Source organism: Podarcis muralis, chromosome 8, assembly GCF_964188315.1.
Source record: "Podarcis muralis chromosome 8, rPodMur119.hap1.1, whole genome shotgun sequence".
Lineage (NCBI taxonomy): Eukaryota > Metazoa > Chordata > Lepidosauria > Squamata > Lacertidae > Podarcis > Podarcis muralis.
Genome location: NC_135662.1, coordinates 34,628,618 through 34,643,487, shown reverse-complemented (window position 1 = coordinate 34,643,487; position 14,870 = coordinate 34,628,618). Strand labels below are relative to the sequence as shown.

Here is a 14,870-nt window from a genome sequence, read left to right as displayed (position 1 = left end):
GGAAAATCACCAGCAGCGTTATCAGTTATCATTGCCATGATCTGGCGGTCATTTGTGGTTTTTTTACTTACAGCTGGTGCCCTCAGGTGCTGACAGGTAGGATAGCAGCCAGGTCCACTTATTACATCACAAACCCCTGAGGAGCCTTAAGGAGCTTCAGCTTGCCATGTTCCCTCAGAAACTCAAAGACCATCAGAGCAGACAGGCTACCTCAGCGCAGCTGGCCGATGGAAGCCCCTCGCTTGGGAACTTAATGCAGCCCATCCCAAGAAAAGATGGCAAGACACAGAAAGCGCTGCAGCTGCAGGTCTAAGCGCCGAGGGGGGCGGCGCAAGAAAGGGAGGAGGGGAAAGAAGAAAAAGAATGCATGCGGCAGGCAGCTAGTCAGTAAGAACAACGGTAACCACAGGACACTTGATATTGTCTCTTATTAGTTTCATATTCATCGGCAACTATGAACTTATTCTCTGAGGCACGTGGGATGCTAAAGCAGCATACATGAGGGCACATACGCCCAGAGGGTTTTGCTGGCGCCCACAGGGCCCTGCTCTCCTGCAGAAATTAGGCCCCAAAAAAGTACTTTATTCAAGATAACAGGAGACTTTTTGCAATCCTAATTGTGGTGGGAAGGGGCATTTTTGGCAGGGATAGGGGTGTCACGTAGCTGGTGAGGGATGTTCATCCTTCCTTCCCCAGCTAACTAACTCATAGCACTTCCTGGATATTACTGCTGGAGGGGAAACGTTAGCTCTTGGCTTCCTAGCTGCATTCTCCAGGGAGGTTTCCCCTCCCCCATTAGGCTTTAAAAAAGCAAAAACACTTTTTCCAAGCCAAATTATTGGCTGCAGGGGAGAGAGTGTGTTTGCCATGCATGCATGATGCACAGTTGTGGTGCGTGGATTGTGCTCACAATAGTTTCTCTGGTTTGCAAATGTGCCCACAGGCCCCAAAAAAGCTGGTGACCCCTGCTGTAGAAGAACACTGTTGACTCACAACTTGCACATGTTTAACTTGGCTTAGCAGCTGGCCAGCTGCAATCGCACAAATTAAATGCACACAAGGCAGAAAGCTTAAAAGCTTTCGAGCTCTCAGATTTACTTAGTGGGCTCTGGAATGTTCTGGTCTTGTGAGATCTCCGGTGGCCCCATGGGAGCCTCCCAGAGGGTGAGGGAAGGCAAGGCCCACAGAGTGCACCAGCTTCAGAAAGGTAGGGATGCTTGTGCACAGGCAGTTCCAGGTTGTTCTAATATGCAGTTTTGGCTTTACACACCCTCTCCAGAATATAACTTCAGTGCAAGTTGTGAGTCAACTAAAAGAGCTAAACTAGCCAAGGATGTGTGCATTTCAAGAATCTCACCTGCTTGCACATTGCCCACAGAAATGTACACAGTGATCTCACTATCACACCTCTAAGCAAATTGTTCTTATCTTTTGTTGCAAATTAGGTATGACTTTTAGACGTCACCCATTTAAAGTGATCCTCCTTAACTTTAAGCCTGAGCTACTCCAAAACAGCACAGCTTCAGGGGAGATCCAGGATATTCTTTGTTCCATTAAGACCAAGGTTCCAGAATCCAATGTATGTTCCTTACTTCAGAATACTATGCTGCCACAGAACATTTATAGCTCCATAGCAGCAGTTGTGTTTGACTGTTTGCCTCACAACGCAGCCCCATGTGAACAGGTATCAGGGGTTCTTCACCCATAGGGATTCTGAAGACCTATTCCCACCCGCCCTCACTGACATCACCTTCAGTTTTTTTATTCTTCTGGCTGTCAGTCAGAAATTCAACGTAAGGACTTCAGCTTGCATTGCAGCTGTTAAAGACACAGCCACTCTGCCAGGAAAAGATGGCAACCCTAGTCCCATTCTTGCTAAAACTTCTGTAACGCTACTGGATTCTGGGAGGGTTAGCAGCATTACGTTGCCTGCTTCTCTGATAAGTGAATATGCACTCTTCTCCATGAACCCACTCCTATCTTCTGCAAAGCCAGAAAAGCTGTTGCTGGTCTACAAGCCGCTATCATAGAATTGTAGAGTTGGAAGGTACCCCAAGGGACATGTGGTCCAATCACCTGAAAAGCAGGAATATAAATTGTGTGGTGAGGCCCCGGGCCCCGCAGCTCCCTCCGAAATAAATACACAGACACAAGTATATTGGGTTAATGGGATAAATAAGGCCACAACTTTATTGGTTACAGATGTGAGTGGTTTGGCATAGGCAATTGGGTGAAGCCCGTCTGCAGGAAGTCTCATAAGGTCAGAAGAGGGAGCCCTATGATATACATCAATTAAGAATACCCCCTGGGTCACCGTTGAGGTGGTGGCATGGCCCTAGCCCACGCCCAGGCTTTGGACAGGAACCTCACCCCCGGATCCCTTTAACGGGATACCCTTAACATGGAGGAGCAGGTGAAGGCAACAACCTCCCCTCCCATAATAAGGCTTACACAATGCCTAACCACCACTCAAGCCAAAAGGCTTACCACCTTTTGGCTTGTATAGCTCGTCTATTGTATATCAAATATAGCTAGTATATCTCCTCTCAGTCTCCTCTTTCCCAGGCTAAACATATTCAACCCCCTCAACTGTTCCTCATAAGACTTGGTTTCCAAACCCTTGATCCTTCTGACCTTCTAGAGTAAGACAATGCTATTTCACTTGAGCTGCTTCTTCAACAAAGATTTGAACTGTCCTTCCATAGTATCAGCAACCTAAGATAACACTATTATCCAGCTTCTAGAACAGGCATCCCAAAACTCGGCCCTCCAGATGTTTTTGGGACTACAATTCCCATCATCCCTGACCACTGGTCCTGTTAACTAGGGATGATGGGAGTTGTAGTCCCAAAACATCTGAAGGGCAGAGTTTGGGGGTGCCTGTTCTGGAAGAAAGGAAGAACAACATTGAAAGGTTGTCCTTTTAAAGGAAGGCTGGAATAACCATTTGAGGTATGATTTGGAAGTACAGTGAACCAGCAGCACACTGACTTTCCCTGAAGGAGTCCAGCATAAACTGAAAATTAGTCACACAAATACTCTTGTCTGTGCTTGTGCTTGAAAAACTATAAGGCAGATTCTCCTACACAACCTGGTGGGTCTTGCTTCTGCTGTTTGAGTACTAAAGTACACAATAACACCTCAAGTATGAGAGCTCCAAAGCAGACCCACCATAGGCAGGTTATTTATTTATTTATTTATTAATCCATATATATCCTGCCTTTTCTCCAATGAGTTCAAGGCAGTATATATGGTTCTTCAACCACCATTTGCCTTGCTGCATGTGGGCTGATGGGAGTTGGAGACCAACAGCTCCTTGAGGACCACAAGTTCCCCATCCTTGAAGCAAGTAAGGCCATTCTACTCAAAGTTGTAAATCTGCCTTTTCAATTATAAACACATTGTGCTCATGTGCTCAACAGGGTATGTCCGCATTACAACCACCTGCCGGTACAGGAGAAAGTAAGAAGGGATCTCCGGGCTGCTATGAAATTGTTTGTCGTGTTAAGCAACCAACCACCACAAAGGAATCTCCTCCTTGACTGTGAACAACAGCCATCGGAAGTCATCAGCCACAACATCTAAGGGACCAAAACTCTGGAGATGCTGCTGCCTTAATGGCAGCAATGGCAGGCTGTCAATACAGCTACAAATGCAAGTGATTGTGTGATATATTCCTCCAGCTGATAAGTCTTTTTGGTTTGTTTCACCTTGAGCAGAAGTACCCAGCAGTGGAATAACAAAGAATGAAATTGAGAGATATTTGTAACTAACCCTCAAGAATGTTTAGGTTTTTTAGTATTTTAATTAACAGCATTCTTTCAGGGGAAACAGATTATTAGAAGATTATGCTGTAGTACTGAAGAAAGCCTTGAGGGCCCATCTCAGTTGTGCATACAAAACCTCCTTTAACACTTAAAGCGTTTGGTGTAGGTATGCCATATACAGTGGTATATGGCACACCTAGATGCGAACGGGATCCGTTCTGGAGCCCCGTTCACATCTAGAAGCAAACGTAACCCGTGTGCTCGTGTCTGCACATGCGCAGGTCATGTTTCGTCGCTTCTGCGCATGTGCGTGGCGTCATTTTGAGCGTCTGCGCATGCGCAAGCGGCGAAACCCGGAAGTAACGCGCTCCGTTACTTCCGGGTTGCCGCGGAGCGCAACTCGAACGCGCTCATCCCGAAGCACATTCAACCCGAGGTATGACTAGTTTCTCACATTTTATCCTGTACTGAAAAATCTCGACTTTATGCAGCTAAGACTATAGCAGAGATGCCACACTGCAAAGAACACTTACTGTGTCAAAATGAGTTCCATTCACTTCAACAAACTGAAGACAGGAAGTTTCTTTTGAGCCCTATTCCAAGTACACATGGAAACTGTTCTTCCATGAGTAGATTGTAAGTGGATGCTATCTAAATTATATGGCTACATAAAAGGTAAAGGTAAAGGACCCCTGACAGTTAAGTCCAGTCATGAACAACTCTGGGGTTGTAGCGCTCATCTTGCTTTACTGGCCAAGGGAGCCAACATTCGTCCGCAGACTGTTTTTCTGGGTCATGTGGCCATCATGACTAAGCCGCTTCTGGCAAAACCAGAGCAGCGCACGGAAACGCCGTTTACCTTCCCGCCAGAGCAGTACCTATTTGTCTACTTGCACTTTGACGTGCTTTCAAACTGCTAGGTCGGCAAGAGCTGGGACCGAGCAACTGGAGCTCACCCCGTTGCGGGGATTTGAACTGGCAACCTTCCGATCGGTAACACCAAGGCTTAGTGGTTTAAACCATAGCACCACCCATGTCCCCTACATAAGGAGGGACCAAATTCGTGGGTTTCCTTTGGGGATTCTAGGTCTTTCCAAGCTTGGCTCCCTGGTATCTTTTTAATTAAAGATGCCAGGGACTGAATCTGGGATCTGCTACATACATGGAATGTGCTTTACTACTAAGTCATTGTTCCCCAACCTGGAGCCCTCCAGAAGTTATTGGACTCCAACTCTCATCATCCCTGACTGTCAGGCATACTGGCTGGGGTGGTGAGAATTGCAATACAAAACAAGTAGAGAGCAGCAGCTTGCAGAAGTAAGCTATTACACAGTAAAGTATTACACACACATACTGCCTTGTGCAGTATTGACTCAAGAAAGAGCAGCTCCTCAAGGTATATATTTAAAAGGCATCAAATGATGTTCTACTTATATACCTCAAATATTTACCTGACATGGACATCAAATAAAAAAGGAATATTCATGACTCAGGCTTACATTTATATGGCTTTATATTGAGAGATACAATTAACTCAGCTAACATTTTCGGTTGGAAACATTTTGAAAATATAGTACTGTAGTTACCAAGTTAAAAAAAATACAGGGCTCATTCCAGCTGGAATCAATGGAAAAAACCTCTGAAGTTCCATCAGGTTTTTTTTTATCAAAATGACTTGAGTTCTGTTTTATGGCACTGATATGGTAGATTAGTTCATATGGAGTATAAACATGGATCAATCATGTATCTGTCTCTGGGGCAAAGATCAGGAGAGAATAAGAGACATGATAATACTACATTATTCTTTTCTTCCTAGACAGATGCTCGTGTAGAAGCTCAATTTAGAAGCTACGAGTTTCTTGTTAGGTAATTTTCCCATTGTACTACCCTGTAGTGTGAGTAACACTATCTTCCAAGACTTCTGAATATCCACAATTTGCTCCCATACCAATTTCACTAATCAGCAAAAACATAATAAGAATGTACTCTACTCAGTGCTGTTTTGCACAGCTTGAGTAAATTGAAGGAAATGCAATCATTCAAATCATTCATTCTAGGCGATGATATTCTCTTCTTCCTCCTCTCATGACTCTTTCAAATTCTCTCTTAAAGTAATTTTCCATGGCTCCCCTCCTGTTTCTGGCATATCTGTGGCAGTGATCATGCCATTGGAAATGAGGAACAAGCATTATGAGGTTAAGAACCATTTATAAGCAAAGGAACAGTATTTTCCATCTCTAAAGCAGAGGTGAGCAGAAAGTAGATGGGGAGCTACTGCTGGATATCTGAGCTGATATGCAGTAGATTAGGAAAAGTTTCCAACACCCAATTTGTTTAACTTATGCAGTGACAAAACTTTTATATTTTTTTTAATCATATTTATTAAAATTTTCAGAATACAGAAACAAAAAATAAAAAATAACAATAAAAATAAAACAAAAATGAAATACTTTTAGAATCTTATTTTCGTTACCCACTTTCCGGGACTTCCCCCTCCCCCTCCCTACTGTATTCCCCTTTCATAATGTTGGTTCTACAAGCTCTCACTCCCAATTTAAACCTTAAATTATTTAGCCCCATATTCCAATTTAAATTATACAATCATCATCTTTCCCTTAACAAAGAAAAAATATAAATCAAAAATTCTCTCCCCAAGGCCCCCTTGGTTTCGTTCCACGAATTCCCTTTTTCATTTACTAATAACACCCCAGCATAATATAGAAAAAGATTCAAAAAAAAAAAAAAGTTACACAGCCTTTGGATTCTAATTCTCCCCCCCCCCCCATTCCCCGGTTCGCATTCCCCATGTCCATCAATCTGTCTGTCTGTTGTCTACCTGGAAATCTTTGATCCATACACCAATCAGTTCCACCTTGCCAGTTTCTTTTCCTTTTTTTCCTTTTTAATTTAAATATTATTTTTGTAATGTTTAATTTCAAACGTCCAATCCAAAGGGGTTCCCCCCGTTGTTCTGTTCCATGTTGTTGTCAAGTTTCTTGTCCTGTTCTGCTGCTAAAACGTTCTAATTCAGAAATTTGATGCCTCTACAGGGGTTTGTTATTCAGGAACGAAAACTTACGTCCAGTCCCTTCCTTTCTTCAATAGAGAATTCTATTGTCTCCTTTAATGTAAACACCCCTGTAGACAAAATACTTTTTCAGTTTTGCAGCTTTCTCAGGAGATAGCAAGTCCTATACAGTTCCCAGAGTATTTTTCCGCTTGTAATTCTTGTAATGTCCCGAAACTCCTCTAGGGGGGTTGCAGTAACTTTGTTTCCTCTTGTCCAAAAGTCCAATTGTTATTCCATATTTTCAACATTTTGTATCCAAATCGTAACCAATTGTAACAAAATTAACTAGCAAAGTCCTCATAGCAAAGTCCTCTTTACACTTTCCGACTTTGACAGCCACTTTGACAGCTGTCAAAGTCTGCTTCTCTTTTCCCCAGGCTCTCTCGCGGGTCGCCCCGGTTCCCGGGGGGGGGTTACGTTTCCCTTCTCACCCCACTCTTCTCCTCCAGCACAATTCTTGTAATATCCCATCGTGAAATTCTTGGTTTTTATCCGAAATACACTTCTCTTTGGACCTTGGTTACTCAGTCCTTGTTTTGAAATGCTTACAATAGGGAGGGGGGACTGACTTCCTTTTTAGATCCCCCCCCCCGCTCGTGCCGAATCCGAAAAAAATTTCCTTTTTTTCTCCTTTAAAACCCGGTTACCAGATTACTCACGGGTTGTTGTTAAAAGTCCGAATTTTCAATGGAAGAAGTCGGCGCTCTCCACCAGATGGCATGCGGCTTCGCTCGGCAGGGGAAGCAGAGGACTCAAAGCACCACGCCACTCCCCGGCACCCGATCCGTAGCCTTTAAAAAGGCTCCTTCACGAGTCGGGAGGGCGCTAATGGTGCCAGCCGAGCCACCCATGTCCACGGTCTCCGTGCCCGTGGTTTTTAAGGGTCCCCGCGTCGCCGGCACGGTACAACCCGAGCCCTGCCGAGCAGACTCCCTCCGGAGCTCGGAGGGAGTCCGCCCTTCGGCGATGGCGCCAACCCGGAAGTCCGTGCAGTGACAAAACTTTTACCAACCTCGCTTAGGCTTCTGAAATGAAGAAAGCTAACCAGGAGTGGACCTGTGTGTGAAAGGACTGTGAGCTCAGTATAGTTCTGGTACTGAAATTTCTAGGCAAAAAAAATGTTCTCAGATTAGGTGCTTTGTTCTTTAACTCTAAACGCATCTCTTTTGCATCTTTCTCTGGCAGGTAGATCTTATCAAACAAAACAAAGTAAATCTGACAAGCTTGAAGTGTGTACATTCCTGTTGTAAAGAATACTTGAACAAATGCCTTATTCCTTACAAACCTCCTCCTCTCAACTGTATGATCAGCTGACGGGGGCCCTCTCTCCCTTTAGAAGAGAGGTCAGTTAGTGTACATAGTTAAGTATTTACTGTGATATCATCTACAGAATTCCGTGTTTAAGGAGACCTACCTGGCTTATTCAGCATCCATGCAGGACGGTGGTTAAATAACTCCATGTTTCCTCTAACCTGTAGGCATCTCTAAACAAAATGATCCTATCATTCCAAATGAAAAGACAGAACACCCTTTATTTATGTAGCATAGCTAGAATACTGCAAAAGGCATACCGTTCTGTTCATGGTAGTAATGCTTTCTGATTTAATTCAGACCAGTTCTCCAAGTTGAAATAAAAGATGGGGTTGCAATCCTATCCACATCTACCTGGAACCCTGAGAAAACTAATATATGCATTCAGTGAGAGGGTGTATGAAGCATATTGTACAGGATTATGGACCATTTTGTGCCAAAGCTATGATAGTGACAATGTTTAATACTATAGGGATTTAGCTACAGTGCTACCCAAAGGCATATGGAGAACTTACAGTAGGAGCCTTAAAACTGCAATTCTAGCCATAATTTCCTGGGAGCAAATCTCGTTGTAAATTTGGCTTTACTGAGTAGGTATGCACAGGTTTTGTTTATTTCTTTGGAACATTTATACCCCATGTACTAACTGAAGTTCTTGAAGCAGCATACAATATATTTAAAATACAATAAAATAGACATAGGATTTCTCTGTGAATCTTCTATAAAAATTAGTTGAATCTTCTGTTCTGTTGAAAAACATGAGCTGCATGAAGCAAGGAGGAAATATTAGTTGTCAAAGCACAGTACCATCTTGTGGTACTTAACAGTATTGTTTTAGAGAAATTACCTTGAAACCTATTTTAAATGGATTTTGAGCCACAGCATAAATAGATCTGAGAAAGATTTTATTCTTTTTAAGTATGTCCAGTGCTTTTTTTCTTTAAAAAAATGTTTAGAGGTATTCTCATTTTGACTCAAGAAAATCACCATTTTATAGTTTAGATCGGGGAAAATACAGTAAATGGACAAAAGTACGAAGATTCACAAAATGTTTAGGGGTATGCGTACCCCTGCCCCCCCAAAAAGCACTGACAATGTGTATGGGATTCAGTAACTGTGCCACGGCCTCAAACGTCTTAGGAATGAAAAACCTGTTTCAAATATAATTTCCAAAGAAAAAGCTATTGGATCAAATACACGCAATCACACTTCCATTTTTTAACCTGCTGTGGAAACCAAGGCTAAGAACAAAGACAAATTTTTATACTTTTCTTAGACTGCAATCTTAACCCCACTTACATGGGGCAAAGCTGAATTCATTAGGGTTTATTTCTGACTGAAAGTGGTTTGGATTGCAGCCTACCTAGTCACTGACCAGCCTGAATGTGCCTAAATACTCTCCAACTGCATTGCAGTTTTGAAATTGTGGAATAAGTACAGTACAGGGACTAGGACAGAGCACGCCTATTCCATCTATGTACCAAAATTTTCCACGGGCCTGTCTCCCACCGCCGCATTCGACAGCAGCAGTTGGCTGTTCCCTGTTTATTTTGGCAGCCATCTCTGTGGCACCGTGATCGACAATGCCAGGACTACTAACCCACCGCTTTCATTTCACACACTAGGGCAGGGATGGAGACCCTGCGACCCTCGCAAACCAACCCCAACTTCCCCATCGAACTACTTTCCAGTCCCCATCCGACTACATCCCCCACTATCCAACTCTCCATGCGCGCCGTTTGCAACATTGCATGCTGGGAGTTGTAGTTGACGTGTCGACCATTCGCTGCCGCATGATTCCCGTCGTCTCTATGGTAAGAAAGCCGCGCTGACGATACATCCGGTTGCCGTTCTTTTCCCTCAAACAGCGGAACTAGTCCCTCTGACCTTTCGTGGAGCCGGGCAGCGTTCTTTGCGCACGTGGAGAGAGAGAAAGAGACTGTTGGCGACCCCCTGGCGGAAATGGCCGCGTCGTCGGTGGAGGACCTGCTGGCTCGCGCCGAGGAGCGCGAGGCGGAGACGCAGCGCAGCGTGACGGTGCACAAGGAGCTGGAGCTGGAGTTCGACGTGGGCAACCTGCTGGCGGTGGACAAGAACCCGGCGCCGCGCGGCGTGGGGGCCGGCTGCCCTCAGCGCGAGGCCCTCCTGCGCGCCTTGGCCCGCGACAACACGCAGCTGCTGGTGGGCCAGCTGTGGGCGCTGCCGTCGGAGCGCGCCGAGGGAGGGGCGGGCCCGGTGGTGGCGCGGCTGCCGGACCCTTCGACGCGGCTGCCCCGGGAGAAGCCGCTGCCCAAGCCCAAGCCCCTCACGCGCTGGGAGCAGTTCGCCCGCCTCAAAGGCATCCGCCCCACGCGGAAGAAGCGCGGCACGCTGGTGTGGGACGAGGCGGCCAAGGAGTGGCGGAGGCGCTGGGGCTACCAGAGGGCCGGCGGGGACCCGTCCCGGGACTGGCTGCTCGAGGTGCCCGACTCGGCCCACCCGCTCGAGGACCAGTTCGCCAAGAAGCGCCAGGAGAAGCGCGAGAAAGTGGCGCGCAACGAGTACAACCGCCTCAGGAACCTGGCGCGCGCCCACCGCGGAGGAGCCGCCGCCGCCGCCGAGCTGCACCCCACGGGCCACCAGGACCGCTCCGAGTTGGGCCGAGTCACCGCCCTCGCCCGCGTCTCCACCGCCTCCGTCGGCCGCTTCCAGCCGCGCCTCCCCAAGGAGCCCCGCGCGCCCCAAAGCGCCCGGGGCAAGAAGCGCCGCTTCGGGCCCGTGTTGGGAGACCTCGACGGGGAGAAGAAGAGGCAGCTGGAGCTGGTCCGGAGCCTGGGCAGCAAAAAGACGCCTCTGGACCTGACCCGCGCCGTCAACAAGCAGCTGCGGGAAGATGAAGCCGAGGCTGCCAAAGCCAAGGGCAAGAAGCAGGGGCAGCGGGGCAAGAGGGGCCGGCGGCAGCAGCAGAGGCCCGGTGGGGCCAAGGGCAAGAAAAGTGGAGGGGCAGCTCGGAGAGGGAAGGCCGGGAGACCGGGAGGTGGTGGCTTCAAGGGGAAAAGAAAATGAGCCTGGTCACCAAGGATGACAGGAGCAGCTGTGCATCATCTAAGGAGAACTGAGGGCCTCAGCAAATTACAGGACTGTCTCTTAATTATTGCGACTATGTTTAAGAAAATGTGGCCTTCACTTGCAGAGACCTTTTTCTCTACTTAGACAGTGGTCTTAAACCCTCTTGAGTACTTTGTTGGGCCAAAGAAACAAAAGTGGAGTGAGACCTTTATCCTCCCAAAAAAACAATCCAAACCCTGAGCAATAATATTTGACTGAATTGGAGCTGGAGAGGCCTTGAGAAGGCAGATCTTTTCACTCTGCAAAGAAGAAAAGTTACATAAGACGTTTAGTGAAGCTCTCATGGAGCGTATAATTTCCCAAAAGTTACAGAAGTCAAGTTCATTTTTTATTCTATACTGTGACTTGGATTGACAATAGTCATAAAATCATGGCAAGGGTGTGCTGAAATATTTCTAAGGTTCTGCACCATACAAAATATAATCCTAATAGGCTTTCTTTACTTTTAGTGATATCTGAAGTGAACATCTTTAAGAAGTCAAACATGTGTCTGAAAATCTGTAATGATGACAATGTGAGTGCAGATAATCCTGCAAAGTAATATGGAAAGAGCAGAGCAATTCCAGACCACATGCATACTTCTTTTTAGCCTAGTAGTTAAATCCAATCCAAAGTTTGATATTACATGGACCTTAAATATTGATGTGACTCTGAGGATTCCTGTGTTTCTTTTGAAAGTCACAGAAGAAACTCATTGATTTGAGTCTGAATTTGTGTTTTATATAAATATTTTATGTTGTGTAATAAATAATGTGTCTTTGTCTTAAATTGGGAGCTCACTAACTTAAATTCATAGGTTAGAAATGTTTTTCTCAACTCTTATAAAACCTGGGAGAAACCTGAAGTATATAATTTTCAAATAATAGATTCTAATCTAGAAAAACCCTACAAGCCTGATTTCTTTTACGATGTTTTAAGTATTCAGAGATTACCATAATTCCATTCTATTAAGAAGACACCACACATATATCCTTGCCTTGAAAATGCTACAGCTCACTATGTTAAAAACATTTTATGGATACTTAATAACCTTTATTTGTGAAAAATGCACAGTGTTGTTAGTACAGATTTGGTAGCCTAAGTTTTCATTAGTCATGAAAGACTAAGGTGTCCTTACCTTTTAAAAAGAGGAATGTATATGAAAAGATTACTAGTTGTACAGTCTTCTTGAGAGCACTGCAGGAAGGCTGGTCTGTCAGCTGGTCGTATTTGAAAGCTGCTTTCTGCTTACTTATTGGAAGTGCTTCCTTCCCTCCTCCACACTTTGATTCCTATAGGCTCCTGAGCAGCCTCTCCAGTGAGTGGGACCCCTGCTGAACACATGGCTGCAGTAGAAGGGAAGGAACTACCTGAAATGGGCAGGATAATCTTTTGTCAGTGGAGTACAATATCACTTTTCAAAAGATGGGACCTCTGCTGAATATTGTGAGCTTTGCTGGTTTGTAATGGGGTCTGTATTTAACTGGGTTAAAATACTAGTTTAATGCAAAATCCATACCAGGTTACTGTTGCTTTAAAAACCACACATCTGATCTGTTTCCTGCCTGAAAATAATACAGCAATTGAATATCTCTGTAAACAATGCAGTTAGTTGCTGCCATTTCACAATATTAGTAAAGCTATTTGTGAAATAGACATGTCTTCCAACTACTTTATTTTTGTACATGGATGCACATGGCTTGCATTCCTGTGCCCACTTACCTGGGAGAAAGCCCTATTGTAGCAGTGCTATCCCATACATACTCACAGGTTATTCCCAGGAAACTTTCTAGTTTGCTATTTTTAAACAAAATGTGATTTCAAAATACAGAATTCTAAATGTTCTGGAAAAGTGGTAAGTACTGGTGCACTTACACCAAATCTCTTGAGAGTTGGAGAAGGTAACACAGCAACAGGCAACTGGCAGCCTGAGGCCCAGCTCACCCTGCCACCAAGACTTCCCCAGGGCTTTTTTTTTTCAGCTGGAACTCCAGCACCTCTCAGGTGGGCACCATTGCCATTATAAGAGAACATGGGAGGTGTTCATGGTGAGTTCTGACACCTCTTTCTAGAAGAATAGCCCTTGTTTTACCACCTCACACTTCTATCTTCCCAGTGGCAAAGATACCACAATAGCTTTCTCCTGCATGAGGCAAGACACAAGTACTGAAGTTTGTACCTTCCACAAATGCAGTTCCATGGAACTTCAGAATCTTAAGAGTTGGAAGGGACCCATCTAGGGTCATCTAATCCAACCCTCCGCAATGCAGGAAACTCATCTAAAGCATCTATAACAGATGGCCATCCAAACTCTGCTTAAAAACCTCCAAGGAAGGAGAGTCCACAACCTCCCAAGGGAGGCTGTTCCACTGTCAAACAGCTCTTACTGTCAGAAAGTTTTTCCATATGTCTAGTCGGAATCTTTCCTGAAACTTGAAGCCATTGGTTCAAGTCCTACCTTCCTGAGCAGGAGAAAACAAGCTTGCTCCATGTGAAAGCCCTTCAGATATTTGAAGGTGGCTATCATATCTCCTCAGTCACTTCTTTTCCAGGCTAGAAGTTCTTGATACAGTTGGAAGCTGAATTGTACTCAATGAGATCATTTAATCATTCTAGATCAATACTGATGACACTGATTGTCAATGGCATTCTGGGATTTCAGATGGGTTCCTCAGCCCAGCTGGAGATGCCAGGGTCTCAGCCGGAGGACCTTTTACCTGCAAAATATGGGCACTCACTGAGCTGTAGCTAATGCCCATTACATTCCAACAGTCTCTTATTTTTATTCAACTTATACACCGCCCTATACCCAGAGGTCTTAGGGTGGTTCACAACAAGACCATAACAAAATCAAACCAAAAGCAGTAACCCAATAACGCCCCCCCCAAAAGCCACATTCTAAAAGGGTGTTGGATGTAAATCAGATCAACCAAAGGCCTGGTTAAAAAGGAATGTTTTTGCCTGGTGCCTAAAGGTGTTATAATGAAGGCGCCAGGCGAACTTCCCTGGGGAGAGGATTCCATAGACAGGGAGCCACTGCAGAGAAGGCCCGTTCTCATGTTGTCACCCTCCAGACCTCTTGAGGAGGCACGTGAAGGAGGGCCTCAGAAGATGATCTCAGGGACCAAGTAGGTTCATATGGAAAGAGGTGGTCCTTGAGGTATTGTGGTCCTGAGCCATTTAAGGCTTTATAGGTCAAAACCAGCACTTTGAATTGGGTCCAGAAACTAACTGGTAGTCAGTGCAGTCGGACCAGGATCGGTGTAATATGCTCACACCATCTTGCTCCAGTGAGCAACTGGGCCACTGAATTCTGCACTAGCCAAAGTTTCCAAACTCTTCAGAGGCAGCCCTATGTATAACACATTGCAGTACTCTAACCTTAAAGTTACCAGAGCACAGACAACAGTACGTAGTTAGGCTATCCCTGTGCAGATAGGGGCGTAGCTGGGCCACCACCTGAAGCTGATGGAAGACACCCTGGGCCACTGAGGCCACCTGAGTCTTGCACATAGAAGTGAACTTCTGATGTGTGCAATCACTGCAGGCTGCTGTTCACGTTCTGGGTGAGTGGGGGAAGAGTCCTTTTGACCAGCTCACAAGTCATCTGTAAGTTACTGGGCGTAGCTATTTAT

At 45.3% G+C, this 14,870-nt stretch overlaps 1 protein-coding gene and 1 long non-coding RNA gene across 2 annotated transcripts; both read left to right on the top strand.

The window, feature by feature from the left end:
* Nucleotides 1–223: 223 nt before the first annotated feature.
* LOC144328695 (uncharacterized) lies at nucleotides 224–3,773 on the top strand. Its single transcript, XR_013393906.1, has 2 exons — nucleotides 224–399; nucleotides 3,423–3,773. It is a non-coding gene; the product is annotated as an uncharacterized LOC144328695 (long non-coding RNA).
* A 6,212-nt stretch (nucleotides 3,774–9,985) lies between these two features.
* Nucleotides 9,986–12,024, top strand: RRS1 (regulator of ribosome synthesis 1). The gene has a single exon (XM_028736817.2). The coding sequence runs from the start codon at nucleotides 10,111–10,113 to the stop codon at nucleotides 11,191–11,193; it is 1,083 nt and encodes a 360-aa protein (XP_028592650.2). The 5' UTR covers nucleotides 9,986–10,110; the 3' UTR covers nucleotides 11,194–12,024.
* Nucleotides 12,025–14,870: the final 2,846 nt, after the last annotated feature.

Excerpts from the sequence above, each read along its gene's own strand:
- RRS1 (XM_028736817.2), top strand. The coding sequence starts at position 10,111 with ATGGCCGCGTCGTCGGTGGAGGACCTGCTGGCTCGCGCCGAGGAGCGC.